This window comes from Rhinolophus sinicus, chromosome 10 (genome assembly GCF_057876585.1).
Source record: "Rhinolophus sinicus isolate RSI-liver-muscle chromosome 10, RSI-T2T, whole genome shotgun sequence".
NCBI classification, from domain to species: Eukaryota; Metazoa; Chordata; class Mammalia; order Chiroptera; family Rhinolophidae; genus Rhinolophus; species Rhinolophus sinicus.
In genome coordinates, this window is record NC_142510.1 from 1532472 (window position 1) to 1549670 (window position 17199).

General features: G+C 55.4%; 1 protein-coding gene across 4 annotated transcripts; it reads left to right on the top strand.

The window, feature by feature from the left end:
- The first annotated feature begins 23 nt into the window (after positions 1 to 23).
- On the top strand, positions 24 to 15420 carry EARS2 (glutamyl-tRNA synthetase 2, mitochondrial). 4 transcript variants are annotated; one of them, XM_074322994.2, is made up of 9 exons: positions 27 to 218; positions 3063 to 3218; positions 6291 to 6480; positions 7587 to 8059; positions 9121 to 9229; positions 9974 to 10127; positions 10219 to 10349; positions 14046 to 14208; positions 14614 to 15420. In XM_074322994.2, exons 1-9 carry the CDS (start codon positions 80 to 82, stop codon positions 14695 to 14697), a joined length of 1599 nt encoding a protein of 532 aa, XP_074179095.2. In that variant the 5' UTR covers positions 27 to 79; the 3' UTR covers positions 14698 to 15420. The 4 variants fall into 4 exon arrangements, 2 of the variants coding, with proteins under 2 accessions (XP_074179095.2, XP_019605724.3); XM_019750165.3 differs by having other exon boundaries at positions 30 to 218; positions 14073 to 14208; XR_016022487.1 differs by lacking the exon at positions 10219 to 10349 and having other exon boundaries at positions 24 to 218; positions 9974 to 10163; positions 14073 to 14208.
- Positions 15421 to 17199: the final 1779 nt, after the last annotated feature.

Sequence of the window (17199 nt, forward strand, 5' to 3'; positions counted from 1 at the left end):
CTGTGGCGGAAGCGGATTGGCTGGGAGGAGTCCCCGGAAGTGATGCACGGAGAGTCCCACGTGTGCGAGTCCGCCCCACATGGCGGTGCTTCTGAGGAGACTGCTGCAGCCGGGCAGGCCCCCGGCGGCCTTGGGCCGCTCCCTGGGACAGCGCGAGGCCAACCTGTGCACTGATCCCGGGGCCACGGTGCGAGTGCGGTTCGCCCCCAGCCCCACAGGTAACCTTGGCGGACGTGACGCCGCCGGCCGAGGCCCCCCGTCCCGTGCCCGCCCCCCGAATGTTCCCGAACGAGCCATTTCCGGTGGAGTCAGCCTAGGCGGGCAGTGCGACCCCGTGTTACAGAGGGAGGCAGACAGGCCCTCGAGCGGAAATTACTCGCATTGCCAGGAATGTCTTTGTGTGCGTTGGCCCGCACCACCTCGTTTGGTTTCTTTTTCATGCATTCAATACACTGTGCTAAGTACAACCTGCCAGGTACTGTCCCGCTGGCATAGAGTTGTCACCGAGAAAGGGTGGCCCCTGCTCGTAAGCCTGCGCGGGAGCGGCCGCGACAGACACGTATAAAGGGCCTGTAACTGTAGGCAGTCACGTGTGCCGTGCGGGGAACGCAGCCGGGCCGGGGGTCCGGTGGGACGCGCAGGGCGGCCTTGCTGAGAAAGTGACCTACGAGGCGGGAGCCGGGTGACACGGAACCAGTTACGTGAAGCCCGTAGGTTGAGCCTTCTGGGCAGAGGAAGCGAAGGGGACACAGGCCCCGAGGTGGTGTCGCCGACCTTAGTGAACCAGAAGGAGGCGGGGCCCGTGGTGTACCCTCCCCACCGGTTGTCAGGGCCTCCGCTCCGGTTCCCAAAAGTCTTTTCTCGCCGAGGCCGTTTTCTGCCGTCGCCACAAGGAGCAGGCCTCTCACTCTGAACCCCGGGGTCAGTGTACTTGTATAAAGCTACCTTTGTGGCAAGTCCCCAGCTGCACGGAGTGACAGGGTTTTCCTTGGCAGGCAGTGCAGCGTATAGCGTGCTTCTCAACCCATCCGTGGTAAAAGGACTGGTTTCTAATTTCCAATCAATTGTGGACCGATACTTTTATAAAATCAATATAAATGAATTACTAGGAAGATGAAAAGCTGAAAAGCATACAGAATATAAGCCTATTTTTTTTCCGTACTGGAAATAGGAAGGAAATGACTGTGTCTGACTGCTATCAGTTTCTAAACATTTACTGTCAATTTCTGTACTTCCTTGGTTGTGAACGGTCAACGGTTTGCAGGCAGCACCTGTCTGCACCGTGCAGCGAGGGACACTCATGTAGAGGTTGGATTGCAAGGCCTCGGGTTGCCTGGGTCCAGGTTTCTGGCCGTGCCACTTCCTAGCTGTGTGACTTGGGCAAATTACTTACCCTCTCTGAGCCTCTGCATTTTACCATCTGTCCAGTAGGGCTAGTGATCGTATGTCTCCTGGGTTTGAGCTAATGCACCTGGAACACTTAGTAAAGTCTGGTACTCACAGATAGCACTTAATACACAGTAGCCCCTATCATGGTGGTTACGATTCGTGGTTCTGTGCTGATTTGGAGGAAGAGGTCTTGTTGTTTATAGACGTAAAAGAATCATCTAGCAACATCGATCATTGCTGGATGATTGAAGCTCACACAACATCGATCATTACAATCGCTAAAACTGATCACAGGGTGTACTTTGGTCAGCATTTAGGTCTCACAGCAACCCCATAAGGAAAGTTTCTATTTCTTGTTTTGAATTCCTCTACTAGGAGAGGATATTGAAGCTCACACAAGTTAAACAGAGTGCCGAGGGGTAGCAACTATTCCAGTAAATGGTGGGTGCAGGTCTCTCTGACGTAAGAGGCCTTGCTTCCCACTGCTGGACCCCAGTCTCTTATCTTGGGGAGCACTGGTTTTGTGGTGGCCTTGCAATACCTGGCTGGAGGTCACCCACATAGTCAGTGTTGACCTGGAGTCTGCCTGGCCCCAGAGGAGGTGTTGTGTCCTGTACTGCCTCTTGTACCTGGAGGTACAGGTGAGCTCATGGTGAAAACAGGGCCAGGCTGGAGCAAAGAAGGCAGGGCAAAGGGAAACGACAGCCCTGGCACACGTCATTTTAAGTTTTCACTTGGGAATGATGGGAAAGTAAAATCTTCGGAGTTTCAACGTGGATGAAGAGAAAAACCTTGGACTCGAATGTTCCTTTTGGTTACCGTTTAAAGCCAGCACTTACGGTGAAAATCGCTAGTAGATAAAATTCAAAATGTGTGATGAAGATAGTCACGACAGTACATAGAGAGTGTATGCAGCCTGTCGTTTTGCAGTATTTTAAATTGGTGATTAATTTTTTTTTCTTTGCCCAAGCACGTCACTGAATTTGCGGAAGTGCACGTGTGATAATGGCTTCAGTGAATAATCTTCTACTTCTCCTTTGGGTGAAACTCGGCCTTGATGCAAATCTCAAAGTAGAATGAAGGGTGTAGTTCGGGGCAGTTGGAGACTTTACAAAATGATACGGTCCAAAACCTGGGCGGTGTTTTTTTTTTTGTTTTTTTTTTAAGATTTTATTGGGAAAGGGGAACAGGACTTTATTGGGGAACAGTGAGTACTTTCAGGACTTTTTCCAAATCAAGTTGTCCTTTCAATCTTAGTTGTGGAGGGCGCCGTTTAGCTCCAGGTCCAATTACCATTGTTAGTTTCAGGACCACAGCCCACCATCCCTTGCGGGAGTCAAGGAGTCGAACCGACAACCTTGTGGTTGAGAGCCCACTGGCCCATGTGGGAATCGAACCAGCATCCTTCGGAGTTAGGAGCACGGAGCTCCAACCACCTGAGCCACCGGGCCAGCCCCCAAAACCTGGGTGGTCTTGCACTTCCAGAATGAGGGGCGAAAGGAGTCACTGTCCCTGTCCTCCCCTGTGGCAGTCAGACTGGGCGCTGGCTGGAGAGATGGGATGGTGGTCACTGTTGCCTGGCCTTTGATGTTCAGTGGGACGTTCTGTCACAGGCACAGTTGGCCCTGCGGCTGACACCCAGCAGCTCACGTCCCCGTCTTGTCTCCTCGCAGGCTTCCTGCACCTGGGTGGCCTCCGCACCGCCTTGTACAACTACATCTTTGCCAAGAAGCACGGAGGGACCTTCATCCTGCGGCTGGAGGATACGGACCAGACCCGCCGTGTGCCCGGGGCAGCGGAGAATATTGAGGACATGCTGACATGGGCAGGTGAGGCCGGCAGGGAAGGGGGCCTGTGGTCTTCCCATGGACCCTGGGACGGAGAATGAGGAGTTCCTGGAGAGAGAGGTACATTTGTGCTGGCTGGGGTGGCGGGTGCCACCTGGAAAGATGCTGCAACTCCCGGAAGAAAAACTCCAAGGCTGTTTTGAGAGTCCCGGTCCTATCTCAGAATCTCAAGTCCTCTTGGGAGCAGGCAGGAAACACGGGCCAAGCGTCAGATGGACCGGGGGCACTAGGCCTGTGGGGAGCAGGAGAAAGCTCCAGCCTCTCATTCCCACGTGGGAATGCTGGCTGCTGGCCCAGCTGGCCAGATCTCCTGATTTCCAAGACGATCCAGAGTTACAGGTGGTTTTTCTTTTTTCTTTCTTTCTCTTTTGTTTTAATGACTGCGCTGTCAGCTCAGGTTTCGGGGATTTTTTTTTTTTTAATCTACCTTTTATGAGCCAACCAAAATGGCGTGCAGCCTCTGAAGTCAGTCTTCTCGTGGGGAGTTTATTCCCGAGCCCAGGCACGCTCAGGGAGGACAAAGAGGAGTGTGTTTGTGTTCTCTGGGTCAACAGTTGCCTACCTGCCGGGACAGGTATGACTAGTTCAGCTCCCCAAGAAGAAATACCAAAAATACCAAGGCTGTTTGGAGATGTGTATTTTCATCTCAGGTAAATCATTAACTGGCCGCTGGGCCCTAAAAGGCAGATACCGATTGCATGTCTTTCCTCCGCTGTGGGAGGTCGTAGCAGAGACTTGGTCAGGATGAGCAGTAAAGGTGTTCATTCACCACGATCGCTTACTGTGGCCTGTGGAGTGTCCAGAGTTAAACAGGGACCCTGTGCTCAGCTCAGCAAGGAGCGGGAGGCAGGCAGACAGGTGAATTCGTTCTTATCAGGATATTAAGTGACGATAAGTGCTATGGAGAAAAGGGTAGCGGGTTTGGGAGCCCGCTGGGAGGGATGCTCTGGTACCGACGAGGTGTGTGGTCTTCACTGCGGACGTGACGTTGCACGGAGTCAGGGCCAGCCCAGTGGTCACCCAGGGGAAGAGTGTTCAAAGCCGAGGGAGCGGCAGGTGCAAAGGCCCAACGGGAGTTAAGTGCCAGGCGTGTCAGAGGAGCAGCAAGGAGGCCAGTGTGGCCTGAGCCAGTGAGCAGAGAGAGTGCCGGGAGACGTGAGGACAGAGCGTGGCGGGAGCCGAGTCCTGTGATGCCATGCGTGGTGAGAACCTGGATTACACCGCAGCACTCTCCTCGGCCCCAGAGGTGTGGTGATGAGCCAGGCCCAGCCCCTTGGAGCCCGTGGTGCAGCGAGCCTATGTGAGTGCCGTCTGCAGCCCCTCGGCCGAGCTCCCCACGCCTGCACCCCAGGCACCCCGGTGGCTGACTGCTGGAGCTCCTGGCTTCAGGAGCCACTCTTTTTTTGTTAATTGACATGTAACTCACATAACATGAAATTCACCATTTCTAAGTGTACAATCCAGTGGTCTTTAGTATAGTCACCGTGTGTGTAACCATGACCAGTCTAATTCCAAATGTTCCCATTACCTCACCACGAACCCCCGTACCTGTTAGCGCTCACTTCCCATCCTCCCCCCATCAGCCCCTGGCAACCACTCCGCTACTTCGTGTCCCCTGCTTTGCCTGTTCTGGACGTTTCCTGTAAATGGCATTATACAGTAAGTGGCCTGTGTGCCTGGCTTTTCTTAGCCTAAGGCTCCTCTGTGTCGTACGCGTGTCAGCGCCCCGTTCCTTCTTGCAACCAGATAGTAGTCGTAGGGAAATGCCACGTTTCGCTTGTCCGTTTATCCGCTGGTGGTCATTAGAGTTGTTTCCAAGTTTTGACGTCTTTCAATCAAACTGCTGTGAACATTTACGCACTAGTGTTTATGTGAATATATGTTTTTAATTCACTGTTAAACGCTGGGCACTCCACATGCTGAACACATTAAGTCACATCAGGAGGGGACCCCCCCCAATGTACCTAATCCCACCCTGTTTTCTGTCAGATGAGGACACAGAGGCCTGGTGGGCCAGGGAGCTACATAATACTCAGTGATCACAGCTGAAGCTGTGAGAGCCTGGCACGTGCCAGGCTGTGCCCACACTTTATGCCATCTCATTCTGGCCACATGGCGACCCTCAGGGGAACGTCATTATTACCGTCTTTGCTTTACCAGGGAGGGAATGGAGGCTCTGAAAGCAACTCGCCACGGCCTCAGCGCAGACCAGGGGGTTTGCGTTCTGTGTCCGCTGTGCCCTGTCCTGGAGGCGTTTAGAGTTAAATCTGTCCTTAGTGACCTAGCAGCTGGGCCTTGGGGTGGGGTGGCTTGTCGTAGGTCACATTCCTCCAAGGGCTTATATGGCAGCTGCTGCGAGCACGGTGGGCTCTGTGAGCGCTGACGTGTTCCGTCCTCGTCACACTCGCTGCACAGGACAGTTAGCTCCACGGTCCAGAGGAGGAAACGGAGGCTTCGACAGGCCCAGGACTGCAGAGAGGCAGCGCGATGAGCAGTCAGGAGCGGGGGTGGGGCCAGCAAGCCTGGGTTTGGCTCTCGTTCCCCCCGTTGTCCTTGGCTGAGTGACGTAACAAAGTGCCCGTGTGCCTAACTAATGGGGTACTAACGACATCTGCCTGGTACGGGGTTCTGAGGCCTCATGGAGGTCACAGAACGTAAAGCAGCTGTCCCAGACCTGGATGCCTTGGCACAGCTGGTGGGCGGGGTCAGGAGTCCCGCCTGGCCTGACGGGCTGTGCCCTGACGGGCTGTTTTCCCCTGAGTTGGCTGGTCCAGGCCTGGGCGGGTTCCCTGTCCCAGGGGAAGGGTGGACGGAGCTGATGTGCGGGGTGTGGGTGGGGAGCAGTACACCTCTGCCTGACCTGGCACCCACCAGGCAGCGTGACCTTGAGCTCTGAACCTGCTTTAACTTTTCATCCGCAAAACGGAGCTCGTAATAGAGCCGAGCGCGTGGAGCGTTGGGAGGATGAAAAGGTAAAGTGCATAGACCGGGCCCGGGAACCAGCGCCACAAGCATCTCCTTCTTCTTGGTGACTATTCTCTTTCTGCGCTCCAGGCATCCCTCCTGATGAGAGCCCCCGCCGGGGAGGCCCTGCCGGACCCTACCTGCAGTCCCAGCGGCTGGAGCTGTACGCCCAGGCCGCAGACGCTCTGGTCAGGACGGGCGCCGCCTACCCCTGCTTCTGCTCCCCGCAGCGGCTGCAGCTGCTGAAGAAGGAAGCGCTGAGGAACCGGCAGACGCCCCGGTGAGAGCCCCAGCCCGTCCGTCCCCTGCCTCCCTCAAGCTGGGTGTGTGCGTCAGCTGTTGCCACATAACAGAGTACCCTCACCTTTTATTACCTTCCAGTTTCTGGGGGTCAGGAGTTGGCACGGCTCGCCTGGACCTTTGGCTCAGGGTCTCTCGATGTCCCAGTCAGGGTCCTGGCCAGCTTGCAGTCACCCCAAGGCTCGACTCGCAGACCATCTGCTTCCCCTTCCCCATGAGGGCCTCTCCATAGGGCAGCTCCCAACGTGGCAGCTGCCTTTCCGCAGAGAGAGCCGGGGAGAAAGCCAGGGTCCTTGTGTGGCTTCATCCTGGAAGCGATATCTCCCCACTTTTGTCGTGCTGTGTCCTGTTGAGGGAGTCACCAGGTGACTCAGCACACGCTCACGGGGGTGACGCCGAAGCTGAGACAGCAAGAGGCCGGGCCATGGCAGCGCTGCCACGCTGGGTCCCAGGCAGTAACACACAAGATCGTTTCAATCATTAGTCATTTCAAATAAGTGACATTTTCTCGTGTTCTGAAAGGTATGGACGCATCGCTCTGTCCCACCTAAGTCTGGCTGCTCAGTGCCCTGTCCCGAGACAGCTGGTGTCAGGATTTGCACATGTCTCCTCCAGAGACACGCAGCGTGTGCGCACACAAGTGCCGACGGCTTTTCCTCCTGCTGAGACGGTGACAGGCAGTGTACGGGCTGTGCAGCTTCCTGCCTGGAGGGCGGTCTGTCCCTGTCCAAGGTGTCTTTACACTCACGTGGTCCTACTGCACCGTGTGGCTGTACCCCCACTTCCTCAATCATCTCCTCGTTTTGCACACGTGCGGTGTGTCATAGGTGCCCTTCTGAGATGTGCACTGCAGGGTCTTGTTGTCACAGTGAGAGGTGCTGCCTGGTGGCCCTGCCGTCCCCAGCGGCATCCTGACCTACATTCCGGTTTCCATGACCTGTTAGCAAGGTCACGACAGTCACTGCAGCCTTGCATTTACGTCATAAACAGTGTACTTGTGAGATGCCAGGAGATTATTTCTTTTGGACAAGGCTGTACATTTATCACAGACACAGTAGGGCTCATCGGTCCTCTGCTTCCCAACAGCTATGACAATCGATGCCGGAACCTGAGCCAGCAGCAGGTGGCCCAGAAGCTGGCCAGCGACCCCAAGCCGGCCATCCGCTTTCGCCTGGACGAGGAGGCGCCGGCCTTCCAGGACCTGGTGTACGGCTGGACTCGGCACGAGGTGGCCAGCGTGGAGGGGGACCCGGTCGTCCTGAAGAGCGACGGCTTCCCCACCTACCACCTGGCCTGCGTGGTGGACGACCACCACATGGGCGTGAGCCACGTGCTGCGGGGCTCTGAGTGGCTGGTGTCCACTGCCAAGCACCTGCTCCTGTACCAGGCCCTGGGCTGGTCGCCACCCCGCTTTGCACACCTGCCACTGCTCGTCAACGCGGACGGCAGCAAGCTGTCCAAGAGGCAGGGGGACCTCGTGCTGGAGCGTCTCGCTGCTGCCGGCTTCCTGCCAGACGCCTTGCTTGACATGGTCACCAACTGTGGCTCGGGCTTTGCAGGTACCGCTCCCCTGACAGGTCCTGGTGGGACCACAGCGGTGCGGCCCACTGGTCCCCAGTCCCGCCTGGGCCACCCTCCAGCTGCCTGAGCTCACACGAGCTCGTTCTTTCCTCCCTCAGAAGTTCACTGAGCCAGATGCTGTGCTGGGTGCTAGGGCGACAACCGTGAGCGGGTAGATGTCATCCCAGCCCTCCCTCCAGGAGCCATGTCTGTGGGCCTCGGTGGTCTCATCTGTAAAATGGGGTCAAGTGTCTCCCTCACAGGCTTGAGTTAGGGTTCATGGAGCTCAGGAGTGCCAGGGCCCCAGCACAGCATCTGCTACACGAGAAGCTCCTGTGACTGTTCCTTTGTGTTACTAGCACGTCCTCTACCAGGATCACTGGTACTACGCTGACCCTAGTTTATTCCAAGCTGAGCCCAAATCTTCAAGAAGCACCAAGTAGGATGACCTCTTTGTTGGGGCATTTCTGAAAATGGGACAATAATAGTCTGCTTATTGTTCATTCTGCTCTTATCTTACTTGGTCCTTAAAACGTCCTTGAGAAGTCTTTATCATGTCCACTGTTTGTAAGGGGATTGTGAGGCTCAGAGAGGTTGCATAACTCGCCAGCGTCACACAGCTGATAAGGGACATGGCAGAGGCTCGCTGTAGGCCTATGCCTGCCCATGAGACCCCCTGGCTGCTCGTGAGACAGCCCCCAGCACAGCTGGTCTCAAGCCTGGCTGCACTTTGCAGTCACCCTGGAAGCGCTTGTCAAGCGCGTGGTGCCTGACCCCACCCCAGACCAGTGTCTCAGGGCTTGGGTGGCACCGCGAGGCAGTGAGCCTGCTCCCATCTTTGGGGCAGTGAAGGTGGGCTTAGCCTGATTGTTTTCTTAATGGCAGAACTTGTTCTGCAAAGGAAAGCTCATTGGGGCCCTTGATACATAAAATAGCTAGACGTGGAATCCCTTAGTGAACACGGAGTGGGGAGCCCAGAGCCCAGAGTGAGCGGGCTGAGCCTCCCTTGGGGTTGAAAGTGGGGGAGGGAGCTGAGCGGCAGGGCTTCCCTCTCTCGCAGAGAACCAGATGGGCAGGACCTTGGCGGAGCTCATAGCACAGTTCGACCTGAGCCGCGTCACCTGCCACTCAGCCCTGCTGGACCTGGAGAAGCTCCCAGAATTCAACAGGTGAGCGGGGAGCCTGGAGCGTGCCTGGGGCAAAGGGCTTTTGTGCTGATGGTCAGTCCCCACGACTGAGGGGCTGTAGGCTCATGAGTTGCATTGTCTCCCTGAGGTCCCTCTGCTCCTGCTGGGAATGGGCCCAGGGCCACCCAGGGAACCGAGGGCTGACAGGGCCTGGCATTTACGCTTCAACTCTAGAGGCTTTGCTGCTTCCAAAGGAGGAAACAAAGGCAACTGGAAGAATTCTGGAAGGCAGGATATTTGAGCTACCAAGGAAACCTGACTATTTTCAGTGAAAGCCCTGAATTGAAGCGACTCTGCCCTCTGTCCTGTCCCCTGACTCAGCATCCTAGCGACCTGCCCTTGGTGCCAGAGCGCCACGCTTTAAGCTGTGCGGGGAAGCAGACAGTCCAGTCTGCTTTGTAAACAGGTGCCTGCAGAGGCCAAGCAGGTGGCCCAGGTGACAGACACGGGGCAGAGGGACTGCAAACAAGTTTGTTGGTCTACACCGGGCAGCCTGCAGCCCCCTGGGGCCAGCTGAAGCCCGGGAACGAGGGTCCTTTGCAGCCAGACCTTTCCAATTTCCCAAGAGAAGCCAGAAATCTCTATTGTTATTTTTTGTTAGTTTAAAGTGTTAGTACTATTTTAAGAGCGGGTTGCTTGGGGCTTCGCAGGCTACCTGTTTCGGACCTTGGCTGGACCCCTTTCCTTCTGTGAGTGTAAAGAGAATTCCTCCGGCTTCTGCTACAGGCTGCACCTCCGTCGGCTGGTGAGCAGTGCGACCCAGCGGAGCCAGCTGGTGGAGAAGCTGCAGGCGCTTGTGGAGGAGGCATTTGGGAGCCAGCTCAGGGACACAGCTGTCCTGGACCCAGCCTACGTGGAGCGGGTCATCCTGCTGAGACAGGTGTGGTGGGGGCGGCAGCTCCCGGAGGCCAAGCGAGTGAGTGGCACCCCTGTCCTTCCCCAGTGCCTTCAGCGTCCACCTCTGCCCCCAGGGTCACATTTGCCGCCTGCAGGACTTGGTGTCCCCATCACACTCCTACCTGTGGACTCGCCCTGCTGTGGGGCGAGCACAGCTGGGCGCCATCTCGGACAAGGTGGATGTGATTGCCACGCGCGTGCTGGGGTGAGCGCCCGCAGACCGGGCTCACGGTTCTGCACCCTCATTCCCTGTCCCGCCAAGCGTGGCTGTTGGGCCCACAGCACATCACCTGGCCAGCGAGAGGTCTTGGTGGGAGCGGAGCCCAGAGGAGCCCGGCTCTCCCGGGAGAGCTGTGTCCAGGCTCCGGGCTGGGTTCCCTGCCCGCCCGCCTCTTCCTTCCCACTTACCTCACCTGCCCAGACGGCTTCACCTGGGACAGGTTCCTGTACCCCTTGGAGCTCCTGCTTCCCCACGTGGAAGGTGGACGTGATGCTGGTTCTGACTGTAAGAGCACCAGACGCTTTCGGTGACAAGGACGGGAAACAGCCTTAGAGGGAATGACCGGTCTGTGGCATCACAGTGACCAGAGCAAGGGCTGGCTGGAGGCTTCATGCAGTGGCCTGCAGTATGTCACCGAGGCCGAATCTGTCTCTGTCCCTTTGACTTTCTGCCCCACACTCCTCCATCCTGGCTCATCTCTGTAGAGGCTCCAGACAAGGTGGGGGGTGGTGGGATTCTCCCCCACACATAGAAGCGCCGTGTTACCTAACAGTCCGGAGCGGGCGGTCAGGGCGGACGGCGTGTCTCCCTCTCGCCAGGGTTCTGCCATCTTAGGTTTTGCTTTTGTCCGCATGGACCATCCACATTCAGCCAGAGGAGGGAGGATGAAGAGGGGTGGGGACATGGCACTCCTTGCCCCTAAGGACCTGACTTAGAAGTTACGTACCATTTCCACCCATATCCCGCGGGCTAGAACGCCTGTCTTACAGCCACGCCAAGCTACAAGGGAGTCTGGAAAATGTAGTGTTTTAACTTGGCAGTCATGTGCCCAGCTGAAGATTGTATTACTGATTACGAAAGCGAGAAAGTACATTGAGGGTTAGCAGCAGCCTCTCTCACCTTCCCACGTGGTCAGACAGCTGGGGCAGCTGCACATCCCAAACCTCAGGCTCTGGCTCCAGCTGTTCTGAGATGAACTCTGATGGGCCTAAGTGGTCTGGTTTTCCTGTCCCCGAGATAGTCACCGAGGCCTGGGGAATGCGACGTGCTGATGGGCTTAGGTTAGGTCGTATGTGGGGCCCCAAGGCGAGTCTCCCCAAGGAGATATGGGCAGCGGTGTCAGGAGAAAGGGGGGTGGAGGCTGAGCAGCAAACCCCACTGATGTTGTGAAGATTAATAACAGCAAACACTAAAGTGTTTGTTTGCTGATACACGTGCTTGCCGTGTGCTGTGTTAATACATTCGATATGTGTGTATACACATATGTGCAGTGTGTGTGTATACACTTAGAGTCACGCACCTGGTAAAGTAAGTACCGTTATCCCCATTTTACAGGTGAGAAAATCGAGGCACAGAGAGGCAAAATAACTTGTCTAAAATGTACAGCTGGTAAGAAGGTCAGGGATTCTAACCCAGGAAGGCAGGGTCTAGAGCCCACATGTCTGATGAGATGTACTCACTACACTTCTCTGGCGGAAAGTGCTTCCACGGCGCCTGACACCAAGAGACTTGCAATACGTCGTTCTGATAAACACTTTGAGGAGATAAGAATACAAGCACCAGGCAGGAAATACAAAGGGTCCAGGAGGGCTTGGAGCGCCAGCCCCAGCAGAAACGCAGCCACACTTAGCAGTTTCCTTCGTGAAAGGCCCGTGCATTCAAGGATAGGTATACATAACTCTGCTCCTAGAATTTGTTTAGACTTAAACATTTACTATTTTGATCACTAATACATGCAAACCTCTTAAGCCTGGGTTTAAAACCTCGAAATGGTAAAAGAAAAGGTATATATTGGGAGTCCCGTTTTTCATCCAAGTCCCCCATCTGCCCAGTTCCAGAACCCTCTGTACGTCAGTACTATTCTTAATGATATCGCAATAACGCTCATTTCCCCCTTTTTTACACAGAAGGTACAATCCAGTAACACCGTGTCTTTCTCCCCACCTAACACAGGTTGTGTTTTGTCCAGTGTCTGGAGAGCACCCTCGTCTTCCCCTAGGACTAACCCTGTCCCATTATTACGTCCCTTTACCTTAATGAATGTAACGCCTGTAATACCTGTCCTGCCCGTGGACATTTGGATTGCTTCCAGATTTCGCTGTTACAAACAGTGCCGCCACGAATAAGCTGGAAGCGACATCATTCAGCACGTTTGCAAGTGTATCTCCGGGATTGAGTCCCAACAGCTATTGTTATTAGTCATGATACTCCCTGAATTTGGGACGTTCCACACAAGGGGCTCTGGGTTGTCATTCTTTGGCACTGCTGTCATAACTCCCCGTCTCTGCCCCAGGGACTGAGGTACAGGCACCCTGGGCCCCCACTCAAGGCAGGAAAGCTGCTGCAAGTGATCAGAAGCTTCCGGGTCTCTTAGGTCCCCTCTGTGCCTACGCCACGCTCTGGGCCAGCTCGCTGTGTCCTGAGCTGCCACTGTCGGCCACTTGGGGCCTGTCACTCTTCCACCAACTCCTCCACCTCCTCGGCAGGTTGCTTCCCCACGACTGAGATTGAGGACGGTCTTTTTTTCCCACGTGACATTTCACATTTCCGATATTTCATCCCCTCCGCTTTGTAATGACAGCGATCGCTTGGCCAACTTAACGATACAATAAGAATGATTACTTTTGTCTCAAACTGGAACTCACATGCTCAAGTCCTGGGGTTCGGAAGGAAGTCTGCAGGCCAAGGCTGTTGGTTCAGATCCCCTGTGAAGCCTGCAGGCTCCGTGCTGAGCTGGCCTCTGCGGGGGCTGCTGTCCGGACCCCAGCTGAGCAGGTCATGTCAGACTGAGAGTCTTGGACCGTCTGCAGCAGTCCGAGCTCCAGCAGTCCGAGCTCCAGCCTCAGTCCCTCTCACCCCCACACTGTGCCCGTCTTTTGCTCTGTCTCCGAATCAGGGCTGGGATGATATGTTTGCCAGTCCGGCTCTTCTAATGAAGTAGGGAATTTCTCCTGAACTCAGACACACTTTAGGGAGGATCTCAGCTGCGCTGCTAGGAAAGAGGGCATGACCGCTGGCCCGTTGGACCTTAGATTTTCAAGTGCTTCAAACTGTGGGCAAAGGGTGGTGGTAGCAAGTTGGTGGCAGGACCCTTACTGGGGTCGGGGTCTCCTGACTCCTTCCGTCCTGCTCTTTGTCTCCCTGTTCCCCACTGTCAAAGCTGTATTTCACATCTTTCCCACAGGGCTGCATCCATCCATCCTACGTCTAGCCCATCCCTCAGTTTCTGTTTAGATCCTTGTGCAGTGTCTCTGAGCTCTTGGGTGTAATGACTATTGGCTAATGCTTAACTCTGTTGAAATATAAGATCTAATGCTTTTGAGTACTTACCAGGCAATGTGCGTAGTGCTTTACAAGTTTTCTCTGGGCCCCACCATAGCCCTGTGAGGTGCAAACACTGTTGTTATCCCCACTTCACAGGTGACAAAACTGAGGCACAGAGGTAGCAATTAGTAAATCCTCTTGCTTTGGTGCCCTCTTGGTCTCCCCGGGTTAGGCCCATGTGCCTGCGTTCTCCTGGATGTTTTTTCTTCCCCAACGTGGATGGGTTGGGGGGTGTTGGTCTGCCCCTCCTCCAATCTCCCCCAGGCAGGCTTGACCATTGCTTATCCTGTGTATATCATGCTGGCCGATAGTCTTCTGAAGATCTTCCTGCCACCCATCTGCCCTTGGCCCCTGCAGGCTCCTCACAGACTGGCCCTCTTCTAGGCTTTTAGAAGGACGCGCTGCCAGCTTAACTCAGGACACGCTGAACGCTGAGCTACGGAGGCTCTCAGAAGGCCTGGACGGCACTGAGCACAGGCACGTGATGAAGCTGCTCCGAGTGGCTCTGAGTGGGCAGCAGGTGAGTCGGGCAGGCGGGCGGGCAGCTCTGTTCCTGGGCTCTCGTAGGTCCCCTCAGCTCATGCTCATCAGCAGGCGCTCGCTCAGTTTGGGGCACGAGGTGAGTGTGACGTGATCACTGGCCTCACCCCCTGTCTTCTGCCTGGAGCTGGGGATCGATGGGGGGTAACAGACGTGTCAGCACAGGAAGAGCAGGTTCCTGGGCCTGGGCCTTGGCCTCAGCCTCGGCCTCTGCAATTACAATGAACTGCAGCCTCTGCTCCCTCCCTGCGGGTGGCTGCTCCCTCCCTGGGGGTGGCGGGCAGCTGCTGGGTTGGCCTGGGGCGTGGTTTTTGCAGACTGAGGCTGGGCATGAGTTCCTCAGGCAGGGTAAGGCCATAGGAATGTTTCCGCTCTTTGTTCTTAGCAAGGACCCCCTGTAGCTGAGATGATGGTGTCCTTGGGACCAGAGGAAGTGCGGGAACGCATACAGAAGGTGCTTTGCAGCTGACAGGACAGCGGAGGAGGCCAGAGGAACCTGTGGAGACTGCTGTCGGAGGGGAGGAGCAGGAGGCCTGTGGCCCATCAGGAAGCGAGCAGAAGGAACCAAGGGTGGGAACCGTCTCCAGGTGGCACAGGGCACCTGAGGCTCCACGGCAGGCTGGGCTAGCCCAGCCCCATCTCACTTCCCTGAGCCCGGAACGTCAGGGCTCCTGTCTGCTTCTCTCCCCACAGTACACAGCAGAGGTTAGGAGCTGGTTCACGCACGGCCCAGAGGCTCAGGCTGCCGTCACAGAGTCCCACAGACTGGGCGGCTTAGACAACAGAACGTTACTGTCTCACGGTCTGGAGGCTGGAAGTCCAAGCTCAGGGTGTCAGCAGGTTTGGCTTCTCCTGAGGCCGCCCCTTGGCTTGCTGATGGCTGTTTTCTCCCTGTCCTTACAAAGTCACCTGCCTGTGCTCTTACTGTCTGTGTGTCCAGATATCCTCTTATAAGGACACCAGTCAGATAGGCTTACAGCCCATCCTCACGGCCCAATTTAATCGTAATCACCTCTTTAAAGGCCCAGCTGTAAATAGGTTCCATGCTGAGGTACCGGGGGTTAGGGCTTTAACAGACGCCTTTTGAGGGGACTCAGTTGAGCTCATCACAACGTGGCAGCAGCCTGGACTCATGGACCCCAGTTCTCAGGCCCTGGTTGGACTTGGAGCAATAAAGGATGATTGACAAGCAGGGCTGAACTGGACGTCAAACTTTCCTTGGGGTTTAGAAGGTCCTCAGCTGCCGAGTTGGAGCACGTCTTACCTAACTACTCTTGGTCCCTGGGCTTGGGCAGCCCTTGTCTCCCTTCCCAAAAGGTTGTCCCTCGTTTCCAGTTCTCCAGACTGGCCCCTGGACTGCAGCCCTTCACCCTGCCTGGTCTGCGTCTTTTCCTTCATACCCACTTCCTTCCACCCATTACTTGTAAGTCACTGCGGGCTTCCAAAGTGAGATGTTCTTGGTGTGAATAGGAGTAGTTAGTCAAAGGAGTGTGGGGCTGGCTCCCCAGACGCCCTACAGGGCCTCCACGCGTCCCCCATGTGGCAGCCAGCCTCTGAGACGGCCCCAGAGGTCACCTCCTAGAACTCCCATGGAATAGGACTGACGCAGTGTGGCTTCCCTCTTGTCCCCTTAGCTCCCTTCCTCTGTAGGAAGCCAGCTTCCACGTGATGCTCCGGTGGCCCTGTGGAGCGGTCCATGTGACAGGGCCTCCTGCCGGCAGCCAGATGAGGGTACAGTCTTGGAAGTGGCTCTTCCAGCCCCAGTCTAGCCTTCAGATGACTGCAGCCCTGGCTGGCGTCTTGACGTCATGAAAGAGCCCGAGCCACAACCACTAGGCAAAGCTGGTCCCAGATTTCTGACGAATTAGGAGGTAATCCACCTTCATCACTTAAAGCCACTTGGTTTGGGGATAATCTGTTACCCAGCGAGAGTGCTGATGGACTCACCTCATCCAGGGACCGAGGGAAAGGGGGTTAAAGAATGTGTTGAACTGCACAGAGACCTTGTCTTTGCTTTAAAAGTGTATCAGCTGAAGTTCTTTGTTGCAAACTATGGGAACTCACTCTGCCTAACTGAAGTTTATTAGAGACTCTAACTTTATGGAGAGTTTAAGTTTGTGGGAGAGTCAAAGAGTCTATGGGAAAGCCAGACACCCAGGGCCAGAAAAGACGGGCCCGGGGACCCACCAGCTCTGGCTATGCGACAGCAGGACAGGTGGCCCGTCTGCCGTCCTGCAGCGGGGTGGCTGGGACTCCAGCTGGTCTTTGTGGTTTGCCTCTGTTTGCACTTCTTCAGTGTTGGGTGACTTGGCTTCAGGTTCTGCAGGAACAGAGTGTCTGGTTGGGCTCACTGAGGTCACATTGCCATTCCTTAGCTGGGAATGGGTGGTCCCTCAGGGTGATATCCAAGGGAGGAGTTGTTCCCAAGAAAAATGAGGGTGCTTTTTCCAGAAAAGGGTAACGGACAAGAGGACACAGAATAATCACACTAATAATTCGTGCACTTCCCTGAGGCTCAACCACATCTGGGTTCAGATTGGCTGGTACACACTTTAGTCCATCATCTCATTAAACCTTCACAACCCCACGAGAGACGGTAATACCGTTTCCCCCCGAAAATAAGACCTAGCTGGACAATCAGCTCTAATGCGTCTTTTGGAGCTAAAATAAGACCGGGTCTTCTATTAATTTTTGCTCCAAAAGACGCCTTAGAGCTGATGGTCCGGCTGGGTCTTATTTTCGGGGCAACATGGTAATTATGATTTCTGTGTTACAGATAGGGAAACTCAGGCTCAGGAAACTCGAGGAACTCTTCTGAGGTGATAGTGTGAGGCAAAGCAAGGATTTTAAACTCTGACTTGTGACAATCCAGAGTCCAAGCTCAGCTCTTAACTACAGGGTGACGTCAGAGCCCCTGCTTCTGAGACGGGAAGAACGGTTACGAGAAACCCGCTTGTGGTGAGGTGACACG

Coding starts and splice junctions, on each gene's coding strand:
- EARS2 (XM_074322994.2), top strand. CDS start 80: ATGGCGGTGCTTCTGAGGAGACTGCTGCAGCCGGGCAGGCCCCCGGCG. Junction 6,481..7,586: donor AGGAACCGGCAGACGCCCCG/GTGAGAGCCCCA, acceptor GCTTCCCAACAG/CTATGACAATCGATGCCGGA. Junction 14,209..14,613: donor TGGCTCTGAGTGGGCAGCAG/GTGAGTCGGGCA, acceptor CTTTGTTCTTAG/CAAGGACCCCCTGTAGCTGA.